Below are 20,073 nucleotides of genomic sequence, written 5' to 3'. Positions count from 1 at the left end.
CTGGATAGTTTTTAAAAGACTTAGGAGTGGTGACCTCAAGATGTTGATCCGCCTCGCTGTCGGAATGAACGATGGGAGGCTGCCTCTCCTTTCAAAATTTGTTTTGGCTACTTCCATTAAAAGAGGCATTCATCACATTGATTGGAGAGCCGAGTTAAACTGGTGTTCAGAATATATAAGCAGAAACCACCAGGCTCGGCAACTGTGAAATACGAGTTTAATATCTTGTAGCAGTAAATTTTTTTCCCTGGGCTAAGAATACTTTGAACTCTGGTGCTGGAGAAGACTCCTGCATTGAGTCCCTTGGACTGCAAGGCCATCCAACTGGTCAGTCCTAGAGGAGATCAACCCTGGCTGCTCTTTAGAAGATCCTGAGGTGAAACTCAAAGACTTTGGCCACCTAATGAGAAGGAAGAAGGACTCCCTGGAGAAGAGCCTCATGCTGGGAACAATGGAGGGCAAAGAAGAAGGGGACAGCAGAAAGGAGGTGGCTGGATGGAGTCATTGAAGCAGCCGGTGTGAGTTTAAATGGACTCCAGAGGATGGTAGAGGACAGGAAGGCCTGGAGGAATGTTGTCCAGGGGGTCGCAATGGATCAGACATGACTTCGCAATTAACAACAACAAAAACAAAAGAATTCACAGCTGGTAAACGAGAAAAGCACATTTTTGTACAGATGTTGACACTTCTTCCTCTTCCTCCTCCCTCCTCCCCCTCCTCTTTTTCTCCTCCTCCTCTTCCTCCTCCTTCTTATTCCTCCCCCTCATCCCCCCTCCCTTCTAGCACGATGATTCTACTTAGTTGGGTCATGAAACATTTCCAAGAAGATCACTAATGGAACCGCACAGCACCATAAATCCCATCCACCTCCTCCTCCCCTCTCCGCAAACTCCACTCCCTTCTAGCCCTGATGATGTTACCTAGTTGGGTCATGAAACGTCTGCAAGAAAACCACCAAGCTCAGAGAGCACCAAGGACCCCAAGAATAATACCACGGGGTGCTTGCTTATAACTCATCAAGAAACTCTGGAAGTTCCTTGGATCCTCATAAGATGAAAAAAAATTCAGTGGCTAAGAGTTTATCAGTCAGAAAGATCGGCAGTTCGGCGGTTCGAATCCCTAAAGCGAGCTCCCGAAGGAGACAGGAGAGAGACAGAGAGAGGGAGAGAGAAATGAAGAGGGGGAGGACTAAAAAGAGAAAGGGAGGGGAGAAAAGGAGAAGGAGACAGGGCAGAGGTGGGTTCCTACCAGTTCGCACCAGTTCGGTAGAACCGGTTCGGTCAAATCTACCGAACCGGTTAGAAGAGGTTCCACCAGTGACCCAGAAAGCAGGCCACACCTACAGAAGTGGTCCAAAAAATTTTTGAAACCCACCACCGAGACAGGAGAGAGACAGGAGAGAGAGAAAAAGAAAGAGAGAGGGGGGGGAGAAAGAGATAAAAAGAGAGGAGGGAGAGAGAAAGAGAGAGAGAGAAGGAGGGAGGGAGAGAAGCGGAGATAGCAAGATCTGAAACACAACTGTGCCTAAACATATTGTCAAACAGGGTACAGATGAATTATATGGCCTCCTTAGGGGATGCGACACTTTCAGAAGCCAATAATTATAGGTTCTCTGTGGGCAAGAACCAATCAATCTCAGATCAATACACAGGAAGAGAAACAGAGGGAGGCGAGCAAAGGAAACCGAAGAGTCACGTGGACTTAAAACCTTCCTTATACCCAGGTTTGTGGGGAGGTTGAAGTGAGCCAGATATCCTTAGATTCCAGTCCTCATCCTGGTTAGGCTGTCAGGATTAGCAAGTGTTGGGGGGCTAACATAAGTTGCCTGGGACAAAAACAAATAAACTCGTGGTTTGAAAGGGGAATTTTGAATTTATATATTGATCTGGAGGGCTCAATGGCTAAGATGCTGAGCTTGTCGATCAGAAAAATTGGCAGTTCGGCGGTTCGAATCCCTAGCGCCACGTAACGGAGTGAGCTCCTGTGACTTGTCCCAGCTTCTGCCAACCTAGCAGTTCGAAAGCACGTAAAAAATGCAAGTAGAAAAATAGGAACCACCTTGGGTGGGAAGGGAACAGCGTTGCCTGCACCTTCAGCGTTGAGTCATGCCGACCACATGACCATGGAGACGTCTTCTGGACAGCGCTGGCTCTTCGGCTTTGAAACGGGGATGAGCAGCGCCCCCTAGCATTGGGAACGACTAGCACAGATGTGCGAGGGGAACCTTGACCTTACCAAAGACCAGGCCAATTATTATTATTAATAATAACAATAATAATAAAAAAGCTCTCATAGAAAAAGCTGAATGGTTCTCCTGCTCTGGTTTGGGGTCCATGTCCTTGATCCACCTTGCTGCTGTGTCACCGCCTTCCTCCCCCTTAGCAATATAATTCCTGACGCCAGTTCTTGGATGCTGTTAGGTAGCGAATCCCAGCCAATCAAGAGAAGAAATGCAATGGTTTTGCAGTGCTCCGCAGCCAACCAGAGTTGGGAAAATATCAGAGAGGGAAAAACATAGCAGATGGAGACTGTAGGGTAATCATTCTTGGGCCGCAGTCCTCCAGGGTCTGATTTTACAAGCATGTCTGTCCAGTTCTGGGAGAATCTTTCTCTCTCTTTTTCAAAAAAAGAAACTGCTGACTTGGGGAGAGAGGTTTTTGAAACTGCCAGCGTATGTTCTGAATAACGATCTCGGCAAACCCTCGGGCTGCCTGTTTCAGTTAAACTTCAGGGTTAAACATCGGAGTCTTATTTTCTTTTTAGGGTGCCTGGATACTTGAAAAACATGGCCTAGGAAACTCAGGTTAAACAAGCGATGTCCTCCCTGAAGCCCTGGGTGGGAAAGATCTTGCAAGAGGTGGCCACTGTGTCCTCATTTGCAATCTTGCGGTTGGGGAGATTTATGCTGGAAGGCTTGCGAGCAAAGGGCTCTCTAATGGCACAGGGGACGTTTATTCCAAGCGGGGGGGGGGGGGAGGAGAGGAGGTCCTGTCACTTAAAGATGGAGATTAGGATACAGATAGATTGAGAGATGATAGAGAATGGATGAATGGACAGATGGATGGATGAAAAATAGAAAGACAGGTAGAGAGAGTGGCAAACATACGGATGGAAGATAGCTAGCTAGCTAGAATGGATAGAGATAGATAGATAGATAGATAGATAGATAGATAGATAGATAGATAGATAGATAGATACCATAGATACCATAGATACCATAGATAGATAGATAGAACCATAGATAGAAAGATAGATAGATGGAAAGATAGATAGATAGATACGATAGATCAATAGATAGATAGTGAGATACAATAGATAGATAGAAATCAGAGATACCTTAGATAGATAGAAAGATAGATGGATAGATATGATAGATACCATAGATACCATAGATAGATTGATTGATCTATCAGAGATAGAACCATAGATAGATAGATAGATAGATAGATAGATAGATAGATAGATAGATAGATAGATAGATAGATAGATACAATAGATAGATAGATAGATAGATAGATAGATAGATACAATAGATAGATAGATAGATAGATAGATAGATAGATAGATAGATAGATAGATAATGATATATGATAGCTAGCTAGACAGATAGACAGACTGACAGAGAGAAAAATGGATAATTGGACAGATGGATAGATGAATGAGAAAGATAGCTAGAGATAGATAGATAGATAGATAGATAGATAGATAGATGAATGGATGGATGAAAGACAGAAAGAGTGACAAACATGATGGAAAAAAGATAGCTAGATAGAGATAAATAGATGATAGATAGATAGATAGATAGATAGATAGATAGATAGATAGATGATAGATAGATAGATAGATAGATAGATAGATAGATAGATAGATGGATAGCTAGCTAGCTAGACAGACAGACAGATAAAGTGGATAATTGGACAGATGGATGGATGAATGAGAAAGATAGCTAGATAGAGATAGATAGATATGATAGCTAGCTAGACAGACAGATAGGCAGAAAGAAAGAAAGAAAGAAAATGGATAAATGGACAGGGATGGATGAAAGAGAAAGATAGCTTGATAGATAGAGTAACACCTTATGGATGAAAGATAGATAGATAGATAGATAGATAGATAGATAGATAGATAGATAGATAGATAGATAGATAGATAGATAGATAGATAGACAGACAGAAAGATAGATAGATAGATATAGATGAGAACTGCCCCTTTGAAAATATGCACCCTATAAGTAATTCTGTAACTGCAGTGCACAAAGTCCAGCATACAGCAGTGACTATGTTCTATAGCTAAGTGCCTAAGCACGTTGGATTTTTGCCTTATTTCTTTTTCCAAGCTATATTTGACCTATTCAATCTGCAAAGTCTGCCTTCAAGTATGTTATAATGCTTGTTGAAATTTCAGAGATTTTGAAATCAGGGCAGGGAAAAGCCAACAGAGAGTCCACCCTGATCAAAGCTGACGTTTAAGGACATGATATCTCCATTAATAAGGAAGCGGGATTGTGCATACAAATGAATCCCCTTGATAGAGATGTAGTAAATTTGCATAATTAGTGCTAATAAATCCGGGTCTTCTTGTGGAAGATGTTGTAGCAGGATAAATGCGTTGCTGGGAATGTAAGAGATTTCTAAAAGGTAAAGTTCCCATCGCACATATGTGCTAGTTGTTCCTGACTCTAGGGGGCGGTGCTCATCTCCGTTTCAAAGCTGAAGAGCCAGCGCTGTCCGAAGACGTCTCCATGGTCATGTGGCCGGCATGACTCAACGCCGAAGGCGCACGGAACGCTGTTCCCTTCCCATCAAAGGTGGTCCCTATTTTTCTACTTGCATTTTTTACGTGCTTTCGAACTGCTAGGTTGGCAGAAGCTGGGACAAGTCATGGGAGCTCACTCATTTACGCGGCGCTGGGGACTCGAACCACCGAACTGCTGACCTTTCTGATCGACAAGCCCAGCATCTTAGCCACTGAGTCACCACATCCCTGAAGACATTTCTAGAGAACAGATAATTTCTAGAAAGATAGGTAGATAAATGTAAACAGAACAATTAATCAGCAGAACAATTTGCCTCCAGAAGTTGTGCTCCATCACTGGAGGTTTCAAGAAGAGACTGGACAGCCATTTGTCCAGAATGGTATGGAGTTTCCTGCTGAACAGGGGGTTGGACTAGAAGACCTCCATGATCCCTCAAACTCTGTTCTTCTTCATCCCAACTACACATAACGGGCTTATTTACTTTGGCCACTACCTCAGCGAACGAGGAAAATCTCATTTGAGCCTTATTAGATGCAAAAGGAATTAGAAATCAAAAAGAACAAACACTTAGCAGAAGCTAGAATTAGATAACATTGGTGGATGGTAAGGAGCTGAGATCTTTCAAAGATTTGCATGCAAGAGAGATTTGTTTCTCCTAGTTTAAGAACACAAGGACTAGTGGGTCTGATCTACGCGCCAGTGGTGGGATTCCAATTTTTTTTACCTACCGGTTCTGTGGGTGTGGCTTGGGTGGCATGGCATGGCTTGGTGGGCGTGGCAGGGAAGGATGCTGTAAAATCCCCCATTTCCTCCCCACTCCAGGGGAAGGTTACTGCATAATCCCCGTTCCCTCCCCATCAACTGGGACTCGGGAGGCAGAGAATAGAAGGGGGCGCGGCCAGCCAGAGGTGGTATTTGCTGGTTCTCTGAACTACTCAAAATTTCCTGCTACCGGTTCTCCAGAACTGCTCAGAACCTGCTGAATACCACCTCTGACGCACCCCCCATAATAAGACATCCTTTAGCCTCATGAAATCATCCCATATTAATTGGGGTGTCCGAGCCAGTAAATGCTGCTGGACAGTGGTGGGTTGGCAACTTTTCACTATTGTTTGGGCTCGCTTTCCAGGTGGGTGGGCGGAGCCTCCTGCCACCACTACTACTGATTCTGCCGAACCGGGAGCAACCCACCACAGGTGCTGGATGCTGAATTGTGTTTCAGACAGACAAATGGCTATCCAACATCTTAAAGACTCCCGGTGTTGGGGCATTCACAACTTATGGAGGCAAGTTGTTCCACTGGTTAATTGTTCTCACTGTCAGGAAATTTCTCCTCAGTTCTAAGTTGCTTCTCTCCTTGATTAGTTTCCACCCATTGCTTCTTGTCCTGCCCTCAGGTGCTTTGGAGAATAGCTTGACTCTCTCTTCTTTGGGGAAGCCCCTGAGATATTGGAGCACTGCTATCATGTCTCCCCTGGTCCTTCTTTTCATCAAACTAGACATACCCAGTTCCTGCAACCTTCATATGCTTTAGCCTCCAGTCCCCTAATCCTCTTTGTTGCTCTTCCCTGCACTCTTTCTAGAGTCTCCACATTTTTTCTACATCGTGGCGACCAAAACTGAATGCAGTATTCCAAGTGTTTGTTTCTTCCAACAAGCCAGCATCAACTGAGTTGGTTCAACATTATGGAGGGGAATACAATCCATGGTTTACAAACTACAAAGGCTGATCTCGTACAAAAATGCCAATGCCAACAAACCACATAAAGGCTTCCTTAAATATGTAGACTCAACTACAGAGAAGGGTGTGGATGGAATGGCTCACAACTACACCAATTTATCCAAAGAAAGATATCTTTGGTTCTCTCCTAAGTCTTCCATTCTCCAGTTCTGCCGTTACAACAGCGAGAAAGCCTTCTCTTTGTGCTCTGCACAATTTTATAAACTATTAGGATATTTTATCTCCCTCTTTAAAGAAGCTTTCCATTTTCTATATATATATATAGCCACTGTTTTAACAAGGCTGGGAAGAAACTAGATTAAAACTGAGGACGTTAATGGCTTCTTTTCAAGGACAATTTCTGAATTGGGAAGCCTATTCTAACATTTACATCTGGTTTCTTCTACTGGGAGCTGTAGAATGCTCTAATAATTTCTCATTGGAGGGAGAGGGAGAGAGAGAGAGAGAAAGAGAGAGAGAGAGAGAGAGAGAGAGAAAGAGAAAGAGAGAGAGAGAGAGAGAGAGAGAGGGAGAGGAGAGTGCAATTACTTTACTCAGTTTTATGGTTTTCAAAAATAAACAATGAGAGCTCCTCGGAAAATTGTATTTTAAAAAGATGAAAAAAAGAAGGTTCAACCAATTTGACATCACCTTTGTCAGTTCAATTTATTGACATTAAAGAGAAGGAAGGAGAGAGAGATGAGGAGGAAGGAAGGGTCAGAGAAGGAAGGGAAAGTCAAGGAAGGGAGGGAGAGAGGGAGGGAGGGAAGGAAGGAAGAGAGAGAGAGATGTGAAGAGGAAGGAAGGAAAGAAGGAAAGGAGAGAGTCATATGTGAGAAGGGAGGAAGGACAGAAGGAAGGAAGGGAGAGAGACAGATGTGAGGAAGAAGGAAAGAAGGAAGGAAAGAAAGAAGGGAGAGAGACAGATGTGAGGAAGAAGGAAAGAAGGAAGGGAGGGAGACATGTGTGGAGAAAGGAAAGAAGGAAGGAGGGAAGGGAGGGAGGGAGACAGATGTGAGGAGGAAGGAAGGAAGAAAAGAGGGAAGGAAGGTAATAGAGTGACAGATGTGAGGAGGAAGGAAGGGAGAGACAGATGTGAAGAGAAAGGCAGGAAGGAAATATTTGCAACTCTTCATGGGAGATGGGACTCAGCTACAGTAAGTGGCAATTTTAAACAATCTTTGATTTTGTAAACCAGATACGTCCCTGATTAATACTCGGATCAGAGATCACCAGAAAGACTTAGGGCTCTAGGCCAAGTTCAGAACTAAGAAACAAAACGAGAACATTCTGGGGGGAAAAAAGATAAATCAATTCCACTCGTTGCAAAGGAAACGACTAAGGGACGTGTTTCTTGATTCCCCAGGATTTGAACTCAGTTCAAAGAAAGATATATCTACTTTCCATCCATTAGCAAGGATGGAAAACTTCTGGCGAGAGAGAACCATCTGTCCTGAATCCTTGTTCTATTCCCAGGAAGGATTCGGATGCCAGATATTTGAACAAAGGGTCAGGAAATTTTTAAAAAATAATAATAATTTCTTTTTTCCCCTACAAAAAAATAAAAAATAGACCCCCGGGCTGATTCAATTACTTAGCAAAAATTGATGAAAGAACATATGCTCTGCGATATACCGATCGGGCTTGCCAAGTATTTTACATAAACGCTAATTGGCAAAAAAAACCAACACCTCAACTCTACAGAGGAAAAAGCCAATGTAATTATTGCTAGGTTCAGCACCAAGTGAAGTTGGGCCTGGAAACATGAGGACAAATGACTCAAGATTATCCCGAGAATTCGTTCCTGCGCCTTTCCATCATGCCTGGCCATCCATTACGTCTTTTTTTTCCATCTTGCTGGTAGGGAAGGAGATTTTCATACCAGCATTGCTGCAAAATGTGGGATTTTTTTTTCCTATTAAACCTCCTGTCCTGACTCTTGAGATAACGGAAATTGCTCTCCTCGCCTGGAATTAATACTTCTATCACTTCTGTACATATGACTAAGGAAGGAATCACACACTTTGCTTCGCACCTTCTCAAGCAATTTGCCCGAGCCACTAGAGTCAGCATTCCAAATAGCATCCAAAAGTAAATCAGAATCCAAGGCAAAGCATTGCTCAAAGTTCCAATTGATTAAGAGAGCCATGTTGGCACATGTGGGAAAACCCTGAATCTGAAAGCTTCCCGGTTTTCCCCACCCAGTTGAAAGTTCAAGATCTTGCCCCCCCCCCCCACACCCACAAGTCCATCACATAGTCCAAACTCCCACTGCCATGCTGGCAGCTTCCACCCATCCAGTTCCGGTCAGGTGCAGAGGTGCAGAGACAAAGGATGACCTTGGCTTTCTAGAAAGAATGTTGTTATGGCTACATAGCATCTAACTCCGTACAATCCCATTTTCCCACCATAGAAAATGCATAGCAGAATAATAGAAAGTGTGGCAACCAAAGATCCAAAAGGAAAGATGGCTGCAGGCCGGACAACCAGCTGCACCAGAACACCTCAACGTACAACTGTTCGTTTAGTGACCATTCAAAGTTACGACGGTACCGGGGAAAAAGGGACGCAGAGCCCGTTTTTCACAGTTGCGACCTCTGCAGCATCCCCACTGTCACACAATCGAAATTCAGACGCTTAGCCACTGACTCATATTTAGACGGTCACCATGTCTCCCAAAGGTCCCAGCCACGATCCCCTTTCGCGACCTTCTGATGCGCAAAGTCGATGGGGAAGCCCGTTTCACTTAACGACCGGGTTCCTAACTTATCACCTGCAGCGATTCACTTTAACAACTGTGGCAAGGAAGGTCGCGAAACGGGGCAAAGCTCACTTAACCAATGTCTCACTGAACAGCAGAAATTTTGTGGTTGTAAGTCGAGGACTGCCTGGGTTGTAAAGTCAGGTGAAGGGTGAAGAATTCTGATTTCTATCAATCTAATTTTTTCCCCCCGTTTTGATTCCTTCCTTGCAATTTTGCTCTGGAATGAACTGCTCCCACTCTATCAGCAAAGGGAGGCAGGTGGGCGGTGGGTTGGACTAGAAGACCTTCAGTGGCCCTTTTGCTCCTGTGATTTTATGATTCTACCATGCTAGGAGCTGAAGTAGAATTGATGCGCTCTGCATTTCTTCCTCAGAGTTTTACATTTTGACGGAACCGCCAGAAATGGACAGATGTACTAAAAATTGACTGGTTTGAGAGATCCACTGAAACTGATTGGATTCATGCAATGTACTGTATTATCTCCATATCTCTCTCTCTCTCTCTCTCACACACACACACACACACACACACACACACACACACACACACACACACGTATTCTCTTCACCACCCCTAGTTTGGTTTAGTTGCAATGGGTGAAAAAGTCCCTTGATTGCTCTTTTTCAGAAGGGAAATTTAATCCCCTTTAATCTAGATCTGCTCTCTGGGCTCCAGGATGGCTTCCTAGATTGACGAGAAGGTTCAAGTGAAAACCTAGAAGGGTGAGACTTAGAAGATCCGCAAGACACTGAGTGAGTCTTAACTTGGGGGAGGCTTTCTGATAGCCCATTGAAATCGTTTGTGGGTTTTCTGTATTTGAGAAAGAAGAAGAAGAAGAAGAAGAAGAAGAAGAAGAAGAAGAAGAAGAAGAAGAAGAAGAAGAAGAAGAAGAAGACGAGGAGGAGGAGGAGGAGGAGGAGGAGGAGGAGGAGGAGGAGGAGGAGGAATGCTTTTTGTAGACATTTCATTACCAAATTAGGTAGTGTCATCAGTGTTAGAAAGGGGGGATTTGTGAAGAAGAAGAGGAGGAGAAGGAAAAGAAGAAGAAGAAGAAAAAGAAGAGGAAGAGGAAGAAGAGGAGGAGGGGGGAGGGGGAAAGAATGCTTTTTGTAGACTTTTCATTACCAAACTAAGTAGTGTCATCAGTGCTAGAAAGGGGGGTTGTGTAGAGGAGGGGGGGAGGAGGAGAAAAGAGGAGGAAAACAAGAAGATGGAGAAAGAGGGGGAGAAGAAGGAGGAGGAGGAGGGGTCTGCTTGAATGAGAAAAAAATCTTTCTTGTAGATGTTTCATTACCAAACTAGGTAGTGTCATCAGTGCTAGAAAGGGGAGATTTGTGGAGTAGAAGAGGAGGAAGAAGAGGAGAAGAAGGAGAAGGAGGAGGAGGAGGAGGAGGAGGAGGAGGAGGAGGAGAAGAAGAAGAAGAAGAAGAAGAAGAAGAAGAAGAAGAAGAAGAAGAAGAAGAAGAAGAAGAGAAGAAGAAGAAGAAGAATGCATTTACAGACCACATCAAGCCTGGACTAGAAGACCTTCAAGCGGCTGGATTAACACAGCCTTTACCAAAAGATGTTCCAAGCCCACCCTTTCCATTATAAGCCGTAACTTTCAAACAATATTTGCAATTCTAGGTCATACGCAAAATGCAAATCCTAAGAAGTATCAACAAGCATCTGCCTGAACACGTCTAAGGACTTCAGAAGTAAAAACAACAACTCTGCAGCTTTCTTGGTTGGCAAATCAAATTTCCCCATAATGTGTGAAAAGACCTTAATGAATAGGTAAGATTGTTTGTATAGGAATTCTTTTTCTTACATCTTACCTTTCCCATCCTCCCCAAAATCTAAGCTTGCCAGCTTTAAAAAAACAACCATGATTAGATTAAAATTAGCTACACTATTATCATTGGATACTAACAGTAGGTAAATAGTCTGCGTTTCGCCCTTACTACCGACCAACAAAATGTTAGATTCATTCCTGAATCACAGTTGATAGAGAGACATCAGATCTTTCCATTGAGGAAAGTGCCTTAAAAATAGCAAACACACTACTCCAATTTATATCCTAACATCTAAGAAACAAACACAAGGAAGCCTCAATGTGAGGTTTTCCAATGCCCTTTTGCATCACCGATCTCTAAAAACAGACCTTACCAGCAAGGAAATTGGGAGGTGGGAGCAGAAACATATTATTTAGAATATAAATGTTAGTGGTCAGAGTACCTTGGAAGTATATAATTTTTTTTTAAAGCTAGCCTGTCCTTAGGTTAGATTCAATGTTTCTCTGGAGGAAAGAGATTTTTCATTCAAGTTCCTAGCACTGAATTCTCTCAGGCAAGCCAGCTTCCAAATAAGAGACCATGATTCGCAGACAACTAAGCCAACTCCAGTCAATGCTTGGAGAAGTCAGGGGAAACCTAACTCACTCGCTAGACAACCAAGGAGAATATTTTGGTGCTCAGGGTTGAAATGGGGGCCACTTGGCGTGCTTTGAGCTTGGATGTTTTCTTGAAGACATTTCATTACCCAACTAGGTAACATCATCCATGCTAGTTGTCACACCTGGAAGCCATCTTTTACCTCTTGGACTTCAGGCCTGCCACGTTTTCTACTGTGGGAAAATGGGAGGGGGGTATTTATTTTACAAAGTGTGGGTGATACGTAGCCATAACAACATTCTTTCTCAAGGTCAATGGCCCTGCAGCTGCTATGAGGTGGCTGGGAGGCATCTCCAGTTGGGGCGGTGCATTGATTGGATCACGGGATGGACATGTGGGTGCTGGGCAGGGACTTGAACTTTCTTTTGGGTGGGGAGAACCTGGAAAGTTTCAGATTTGGGTTTTCCCAGATGTGGCAATAAGACATCTCTAATAAAATGGAACTTTGAAGAAACTCAAGGCATGCAGTCTTCTTTCGTTGGGGGTGTTACTTGAAACCCTGGCATTAGCAACATCTAGAAGTAACACCAGAGTGCACCAAGGACCTCACAGTCCTCCTCTACACCTCCTCTCCTTCTCTGCAAGCCCCTCTCCCTTCTAGCACTTGATGATACCTAGTTTGGGAAACAAAACACCTGGAAGAAAGCAACCGAGCTCAGAGAGCACCAAGGTCTCCTCACTTGGTGAACACTTGGTTGGAGAAAGCAGACCAAGAGTTTTGGACAATTGGCTGCACTCCGTACTTGTTGACCCATCACCTCTCATTCTGGAAGATTCTGGCACCCGGGATGGAATATATATATATATTTGGCCAAGCTCTCCTTAGTATTAACCACTACAATTTTCTCTGTTTGGGTTAAGCGGGCACTCCAACCAGGGAGGAAAAAAATACAATACTTAGAACCAAGGCCAACAAAACATTGCAAGTTGGGAATGGGATGCATGGGCACAGGGGAAAGGTTGATGTTGTGAGTTGGGAATGGGATGCATGGGCACAGGGGAAAGGTTGAGTTGCAACTTGAAAATGGCATGCATGGGCATAGGGGAAATGTTGATGTTATGAGTTGGGAATGGCATGCATGGGCACGGGGGAAAGGTTGAGTTACAAATTGGGAATGGCATGCAAGGGCACAGGAGAAATGTTGACATTATGAGTTGGGAATGGCATGAATGGGAATAGGGGAAAGGTTGGTGTTGTGAGTTGGGAATGGCATGCATTGGCACAGGGGAAAGGTTGATGTTGTGAGTTGGGAATGGCATGCATGGGCATGGGGGAAAGGTTGGCGTTGTGAGTTGGGAATGGCATGCATTGGCACAGGGGAAAGGTTGAGCTGCGACTTGGGAATGGCATGCATTGGCACAGGGGAAAGGTTGATGTTGTGAGTTGGGAATGGCATGCATGGGCACAGAGGAAAGGTTGAGCTGCAACTTGGGAATGGCATGCATTGGCACAGGGGAAAGGTTGATGTTATGAATTGGGAATGGCATGCATTGGCACAGGGGAAAGGTTGATGTTGTGAGTTGGGAGGGCATGCATGGGCATGGGGGAAAGGTTGACATTGCAAGTTGGGAATGGCATGCATGGGCACAGGGGAAAGGTTGAGTTGCAAGTTGGGAATGCATGCATGGGCACAGGGAAATGTTGACATTATGAGTTGGGAATGGCATGCATTGGCACAGGGGAAAGGTTGATGTTGTGAGTTGGGAGGGCATGCATGGGCACGGGGGAAAGGTTGAGTTGCAACTTGGGAATGGCAAGGGCACAGGAGAAATGTTGACATTATGAGTTGGGAATGGCATGCATGGGCATAGGGGAAAGGTTGGCATTGTGAGTTGGGAATGGCATGCATGGGCACAGAGGAAAGGTTGAGCTGCAACTTGGGAATGGCATGCATTGGCACAGGGGAAAGGTTGATGTTATGAATTGGGAATGGCATGCATTGGCACAAGGGAAAGGTTGACGTTGCAACTTGGGAATGGCATGCATGGACACAGGGGAAATGTTGAAGTAGTGAGTTGGGAATGGCATGCATGGGCACGGGGAAAAGATTGAGTTGCAAGTTGGGAATGGCATGCATGGGCACAGGGGAAAGGTGGTTGTTGGTGGGTTTGGCCTTGCCCCCTCCTCACCTTGACAGCTTCGGCATGGGTCACCTTGTCCAGCGGCTTGTCGTTGACCTTTAAGATCCGGTCCCCTATGCGAAGGCCCTCTTTATCCGCCAAGGAGCCCGGCTCCACCAGGGAGACGTAGATGCCCACGCCGTGCTCGGCGCCCCCTCGGATGCTGAACCCCAATCCTTCTTGAGCTTTCTGCCTCTTGAGGGCCACCTGCCTGACCTCCCCTCGCACCTCCTCCAAGCCAACCGCCGAGTCCCCGGGAGCTGTCCCCTCCGCGGTGGTGCTGAATTCTTGCCCAAGCTTGCCGGAGGAGGAGGAGGAGGAAGAGGGAGGCCAGCAACGAGCAGCCGCCGGGGTGGGAGAGGGAAAGCGGGCGGAGGAAGCCGCGCCGGCCGGAGGGAGGACTCTGCTAGACCCGGCCCCGTCGTACCCTGCCCCGGCGGCGGCCAAGAAGTCCCCCTTTAAGTAGAGCCCCTCCGAGGTGTACTGGTCGAAGAGGAGTTGGTCCGAGCGCGGGATGACCAGGCGCAACATGGGCAGCAGCTGCCTCTTTTCCGGGCCGTCCAGCAAAACTTGGAGCGTCTGCACCAAATCGTAGACATTCCGCCGGCAGTGATAGACATTCAGGCAATGGATGAACTGCTCCCGCTCGCCTTCGCTCAGCAGCAGGTTGAGAGCCGCGTGGAGCTTCCGCACGTTGGCCGACAGCAGCCGGATGCCGGGTCCGGGGCCCCCGCTCCTGAAGCCGGCCTGTCCTGCGGCCCCCTTGGCCGCTCCGTCGAAGGAAGGCGAGGAAGAAGCGCTGGAGGCGCGCGAGCCCACCGACAGGCGGTCCAAGTCTGCGTTCATCGCCTCGGGCCAGAGAGAAAGAGAGACGGATGCTGGGGCGGTCGTTGGGGAGCTGGGCATCGGAAGGCAGCCGGACGTCGGGGCCGTTCACTTGGGGGGCTCCCTTCTCCTCGGCGGCCCCCTTGGCTGGAAAGGCGGAGGAGGCATGGGGGGGAAAGCAGAGCAAGGAGTCGCCCGGTGGGTCGGCGGAGGGGCAAGCGCGCTCCGGAGAAGGCGTAGGAGGCGATCCTGGCCGGCGTCGCTTCTTCCCCTGCGGCGGCTTGTTCTTTGCAAGGCGAGGACGGAAAAAGAGAGAGGGAGGAAGGAGGGAGGGAGGGAGGGAGAGAGAGAGAGAGAGAGACAGAGACAGAAGAGAGATAAAAGGAAACAAGAGAGAGAGGCTGAGGGAGGAAGGGGAGAGAGAGAAGAGAGAGACAGACAGAAGAGAAATAGAAATAGGAGAGAGGGAGGGAGGGAGGAAGAGAGTAGAAAGAGAGACAGGAGACAGGGAGAGACAGAAGAGAGAAAGAGAAACAGAAGAGAGAGAGGGAGAGGAGAGAGAGAGACTCAGAGAGAGAGAGAGAGAAGAGAGAAAAAGAGAAACAGAAGAGAGAGAGAGAGGGAGGGAGAGCAGAGTCAGAGAGAGGAGAGAGACAGAAGAGAGAGAAAGAGAAACAGAAGGGAGAGAGAAGGAGGGAGAGAGAGGAGAAAGAGAAACAGAAGAGAGAAAGAGAGGAGAGAAAGAGGAGAGAGAGAGACTGAGAGAGAGGGGAAGAGAGGAGAGACAGTGGGACAGAAGAGAGAGAGAGAGGCAGAGAGGGAGGAGAGAGAAAGAGAAACAGAAGAGAGCGAGAGGAGAGAGAGAGAGGGAGGGAGAAAGAAGAGAGAGAATGAGAAACGGAAGAGGGAGGGGAGATAGAGAGAGAGAGAGAGAAGAAAGAGAGAGTTCAGAGGTGGATCAGCCCCGCGTGGAGGATGGGATCCGTGGCCGAGTCCGCGGCGGCCGGCTGGCCTCTCTGCCTTCCGCCGAGCGCACGCATCGCCAAGCTCCCAAACTCCCTGGCGCCTCCTGCTTGGCACCCCTCCGCTTCGCCCAAAGAGCAACAACCACACCGAGTCTCCTCAATTGCCCCCTCACCCCCCCTTTTTTTGCAAAGCTTTGCCCTGCGTGTTTTTCCTTTGCCTTCTTCAAACGGTGTTAACAATAAGCAGCGCCTCGCCCGAGCTTGCCCAAAAAAACACCCCCAACCTCTCGCTCTGCAGACGCGGCGCCTCCTGGCTCTTCCCAGCCCCGACTTTCCCCAACTGTTGAGCGGCCCTTCGCCCTGCCCGAGCTGCCAGCCTGGCGGCACCAACCTCTTGGCAGACACCTGCTCAGGAAGTGACGCGCCTGCCGGTTGCCAAGAGACCGACTGATACAGTCCGGGCTCGCCAGAAGGGAAGGTGCGCTTGAGCCAACGTGGTGCAGTCCGGCAAAACTTCAGCCAGTAGGTGGCTTCTCTTGGGAAGGGCACTGATGTTGTTGCCTAGTTTGGGCCATGAAACGTCTGCAGGGAAATCACCAGGCTCAGAGAGTGCCAAGGACCCCCAGTCCTCCCCCTCCCTGCCCTCTGTGCAAACCCAACTCCCTTCTAGCATTGATGATGTTCCCTAGTTTGGCCCTGAAATGTCTGGGAAAAAATAACCAAATTCAGAGGGCACCAAGGACCCCACAATCCTCCTCCTCCCCCCTCCCAAATATCCTCCTCCTCCTTGCAAGCCCTACTCCCTTCTAACACTGATGATGTTTCCTAGTTGGGTCCTGAAACATCTGGAAAAAAATAAGCATTCAGAGGGCACCAAGGACCCCACAGTCTTCCCCCCCACAACATCTTCCTACTCAATGCAAACCCTACTCTCTCCTAGCACTGATGATGTTCCCTAGTTGGGTCCTGAAACGTCTGGAAAAAAATAAGCAAATTCAGAGGGCACCAAGGACCCCATAGTCCTCCTCCTCCTTCCCCCCCAAACATACTCCTACTCCTTGCAAACCCCACTCCCTTCTAACATTGATGGTGTTCCCTAGTTTGTCCCTGAAACGTCTGAAAAAAAATAACCAAATTCAGAGGGGACCAAAGACCCCACAATCCTCCTCCTCTTCCTCCCCCCCCCCAAACATCCTCCTACTCCTTGCAAACCCCACTCCCTTCTATAAACAACACCTGCCTTATGGCCACAATACGTTTCCGATCCTCCTCCTCTTTGGGATAGCACTTTGTGCATGCTCTCTGCTGCTCATGAACCAAACCGGAGACCTGGCATGTTCAAAACGAAGTTCTATTTAATTAAAGTGGGAAAACGGCTAGTCGCCAACAATTTTGTTTAAAAAAAAAAAAAAGCTCCAGAGGAAGCAAAAATTCCTTTCTTGGCCAAATATCAAAGGAATGGCTCTCCTTAAGGGAAGGGTTAATTGTATGCAGAGGACGCTAATCTCCTTTGAAGGCTGCTTAGCTATGGCTGCCTAATTATCCCTCCCAATAAAAATGTATTTATGGCTCTCTCCCTCTCCCTCCCTCTCTCTCTCTTTCTCTCTCTCTAATGCAGTCAATTAACTCAGAGCTTGCCAAGCTGATAGGACATGTTAAGAGCTGTTCATAAAAGCCAAGAGAAGTTTTGCAGGAACTCCTCAACCTACGACTACAATGAGCCCACAATTTCTGTTGTTAAGTGAGACAATGGTGTTCTGACCGAGGCTTCCCGAGAGCCTGAAGCAAACTCCTGGTCACAACAAAAAAAACCTTTTATTAATTGGCTGTGGATTCTGCTCATTCACATCCAGAAAGTCTTTCAAGGAAGGATTTACAGTCACAGACCTTATCTGGCTTGGAGAGCTGCCAGGCCGAGATCTGCAAAACTTGGCAAGGAGTCTCAGAGAGTCACGAACCAATGAAGCAAACAAATGGTCTCCTGCAAACTCCACTCCCCTTTTGCTCCTCTTTTCTTTCCTCTGGGAGGAGCCATTCATCGTCCCCCTGTGGCCTTACTCTCAAGTCAACCCCTGTTCTTTAGCTGTTTCCTTCGTCTGGCCACTCTGCGCACACTGGGAACAGGCTGCAGCTGTTCTTCTGCCTCACTGATGTCTGACCCTGATAACTGTCAGACGGCCCTGGCCCCCTCTCTGCCTCTGACACAGAGCCCTCATCAGAGCCTTCCCCAGACTCCCGGACTGGCCCATCTTCCTCCCCAACCTCCTCACTGTTCAAATCTGCTGACACCTCCGCTGGCCTCTGGCAGGCCACAACAAATGGTTGGGCAAATTTTGCTCTGTTTTATGACCTTTCCTGCCACCGTTGCTAAGTGAATCTCTGCAATTGTTGAGCGAGTAACGAGGTTGTTAAGGCAATCCTTTAACACCATATAAACACAACATCCTGCCTATCCTGGGTCCTTTATCCAGCTCAACAAGGGAATAAAGGTGAAGGTAAAGGTTCCCCTGGAAGGAAGGAAGGAAGGAAGGAAGGAAGGAAGGAAGGAAGGAAGGAAGGAAAAAAAGGCGAAAGATTTATACGATCTGAAGAGAAACCAGAGTATAGGAAGGAAGGAAGGAATGAACGAACCTCGGAGGTAGAATAGACTAGAACTGAGATGGAAGGGACCTTAGAGGTCTTCTAGTCCATCCACCTGCTCAAGCAGAAGACCCTATACCATTTCAGACAAATGACTGTCCCATCTCTTTTTAAAAGCCACCAGTGTTGGGGCATTCACAACTTCTGGAGGCAAGCTGTTCCACTGATTAAATGTTCTCACTGTCAGGAAATTTTTCCTTAGTTCTAAGTTGCTTCTCTCCTTGGCAACTTTGACCATGCCTGGTTTCTGAGCCCAGATGTCTCTCTCTCTCATAAATCATGAATGATATTCTGGATTATGAATGGTTCATCTGCTCTTCACTTAATTCTTCCCCCTATCCGTTTCCCTTATATTGTCCTTTCTATGTTAAACCATGCCTCACCATCTGTTGGTTCATTCCCTCGTCTTCACCCACATTCTAATCAGCTGTATTCCGGCAGGCTGTTTTTCCCCCCCCCCCATTTTCATTCAAAAGCACCGAAAGATTCCCACCCCCCCACTTCCCAAAGCGCCGATTAAAAAAAAAATGAAACGGCTCACGCCACCAAGCCCCCTCTCCTGCGAGTCTTTTCCCCCAAACTTAGAATGAAATGGAAACGAATTATTTCCCTAGTGCGAAAAAACGTTTGATAAAATTAAATGTAATTCATCATCGTGGATCCTTTCAGAAAAATAGAAGAAGAAAAAGCAAAACGCGGCTTCTAAGAAAGAGCTAAAATGCGAAAGAAAGAAAAAAAGAAAGAGAGAGAGAGGGCGGGGGGGGGGGGAGACCGAGATATGGAAAGATCTGATAGGGATGCAGGAAAAGGAGTTTAAAATATTTCTCTCCCAAAAGGAAATGAAAAGAATTTGATGGATTATTTTTTTTTAAAGAAAAGGAAAACGATACACGAGACCACATCGAATGAAAAGGGACTGTGGCTGATCATAGGACTGATAAACCCCCCTGAATAAATAATTCCTTTTTATTTATTAATTTAAGGACTTTTTCAGTTGTTTCTGTTGTGGCCCATCAGCAGCCAGTGGAGCTGGCAGCAGATTCGGAAAGTGAGGAGGTTGGGGAGGAAGATGGGCCAGTCCTGGAGTTTGGGGAAGGCTCTGATGAGGGCTCTGTGTCGGAGGCAGAGAGGGGGCCAGGGCCGTCTGACAGTTATCAGCTGCCTTCGGAGTCAGATATCAGTGAGGCAGATGAATAGCTGGAGCCTGTTCCCAGTGTGCGCATCCGCAGAGTTGCCAGACGAAGGGAACAGCTAAAGAACAGGGGTCGACTTGGGAGTAAGACCACAGGTGGAGGATGAATGGCCCCTCCCAGAGGAAATAAAAGAGGAGCGAAAGGGGAGTGGAGTTTGCAGGAGACGATTAGCTCTCTTCATTGGTTCGTGACTCTCTGAGACTCCTTGCCAAGTTTTGCAGGTAGTAGTCATGTGGCCGGCATAACTAGAAGCCGAAGGGGCACGGAACGGCGTTATCTTCCCACCAAAGGTGGTTCCTATTTTCCTACTTGCATTTTTTTTTACGTGCTTTCGAACTGCTAGGTTGGCAGAAGCTGGGACAAGTCACGGGAGCTCACCGCGTTGGGCAGCGCTAGGGATTCGAACCGCCAAAGTGCCGACCTTTCTGATCGACAAGCTCAGCGTCCTAGCCACTGAGCCACTGCATCCCTTAAAACAGGGCATAAGGAGACCTCTACAGCGTAATAGTGAACAGACTGTATCTAGGCTACCTTCATGAGCTCCGAAGGACAGTCGTGTTCTTAAAAAACTCGAGGTTTTATCCTGTGCATTCACTGCTGAAGCCACATCAACCTTCAACGCAACTATTAAGTGTGACTTGATTCATGGCTCCCTTT

The 20,073-nt window shown here is 46.8% G+C and overlaps 1 protein-coding gene across 1 annotated transcript; it reads right to left on the bottom strand.

The window, feature by feature from the left end:
- Positions 1 to 11,282: 11,282 nt before the first annotated feature.
- On the bottom strand, positions 11,283 to 14,951 carry LOC116519366 (whirlin-like). The gene is made up of 2 exons (XM_032233218.1): positions 13,803 to 14,951; positions 11,283 to 11,306 (listed from the first exon to the last, which is right to left on the bottom strand). Exons 1-2 carry the CDS (start codon positions 14,697 to 14,699, stop codon positions 11,283 to 11,285), a joined length of 921 nt encoding a protein of 306 aa, XP_032089109.1. The 5' UTR covers positions 14,700 to 14,951.
- Between the last annotated feature and the right edge of the window lie 5,122 nt (positions 14,952 to 20,073).

The sequence above is a fragment of the Thamnophis elegans genome, chromosome 16 (assembly GCF_009769535.1).
Source record: "Thamnophis elegans isolate rThaEle1 chromosome 16, rThaEle1.pri, whole genome shotgun sequence".
Lineage (NCBI taxonomy): Eukaryota > Metazoa > Chordata > Lepidosauria > Squamata > Colubridae > Thamnophis > Thamnophis elegans.
This window is presented reverse-complemented; position numbering and strand designations above follow the sequence as displayed.

Excerpts from the sequence above, each read along its gene's own strand:
- LOC116519366 (XM_032233218.1), bottom strand. The coding sequence starts at position 14,699 with ATGCCCAGCTCCCCAACGACCGCCCCAGCATCCGTCTCTCTTTCTCTC. Across the intron at positions 11,307-13,802 it reads CCCATGCCGAAGCTGTCAAG|ATGTTAGGATATAAATTGGA; the intron begins GTGAGGAGGGGG and ends TTTGTTTCTTAG.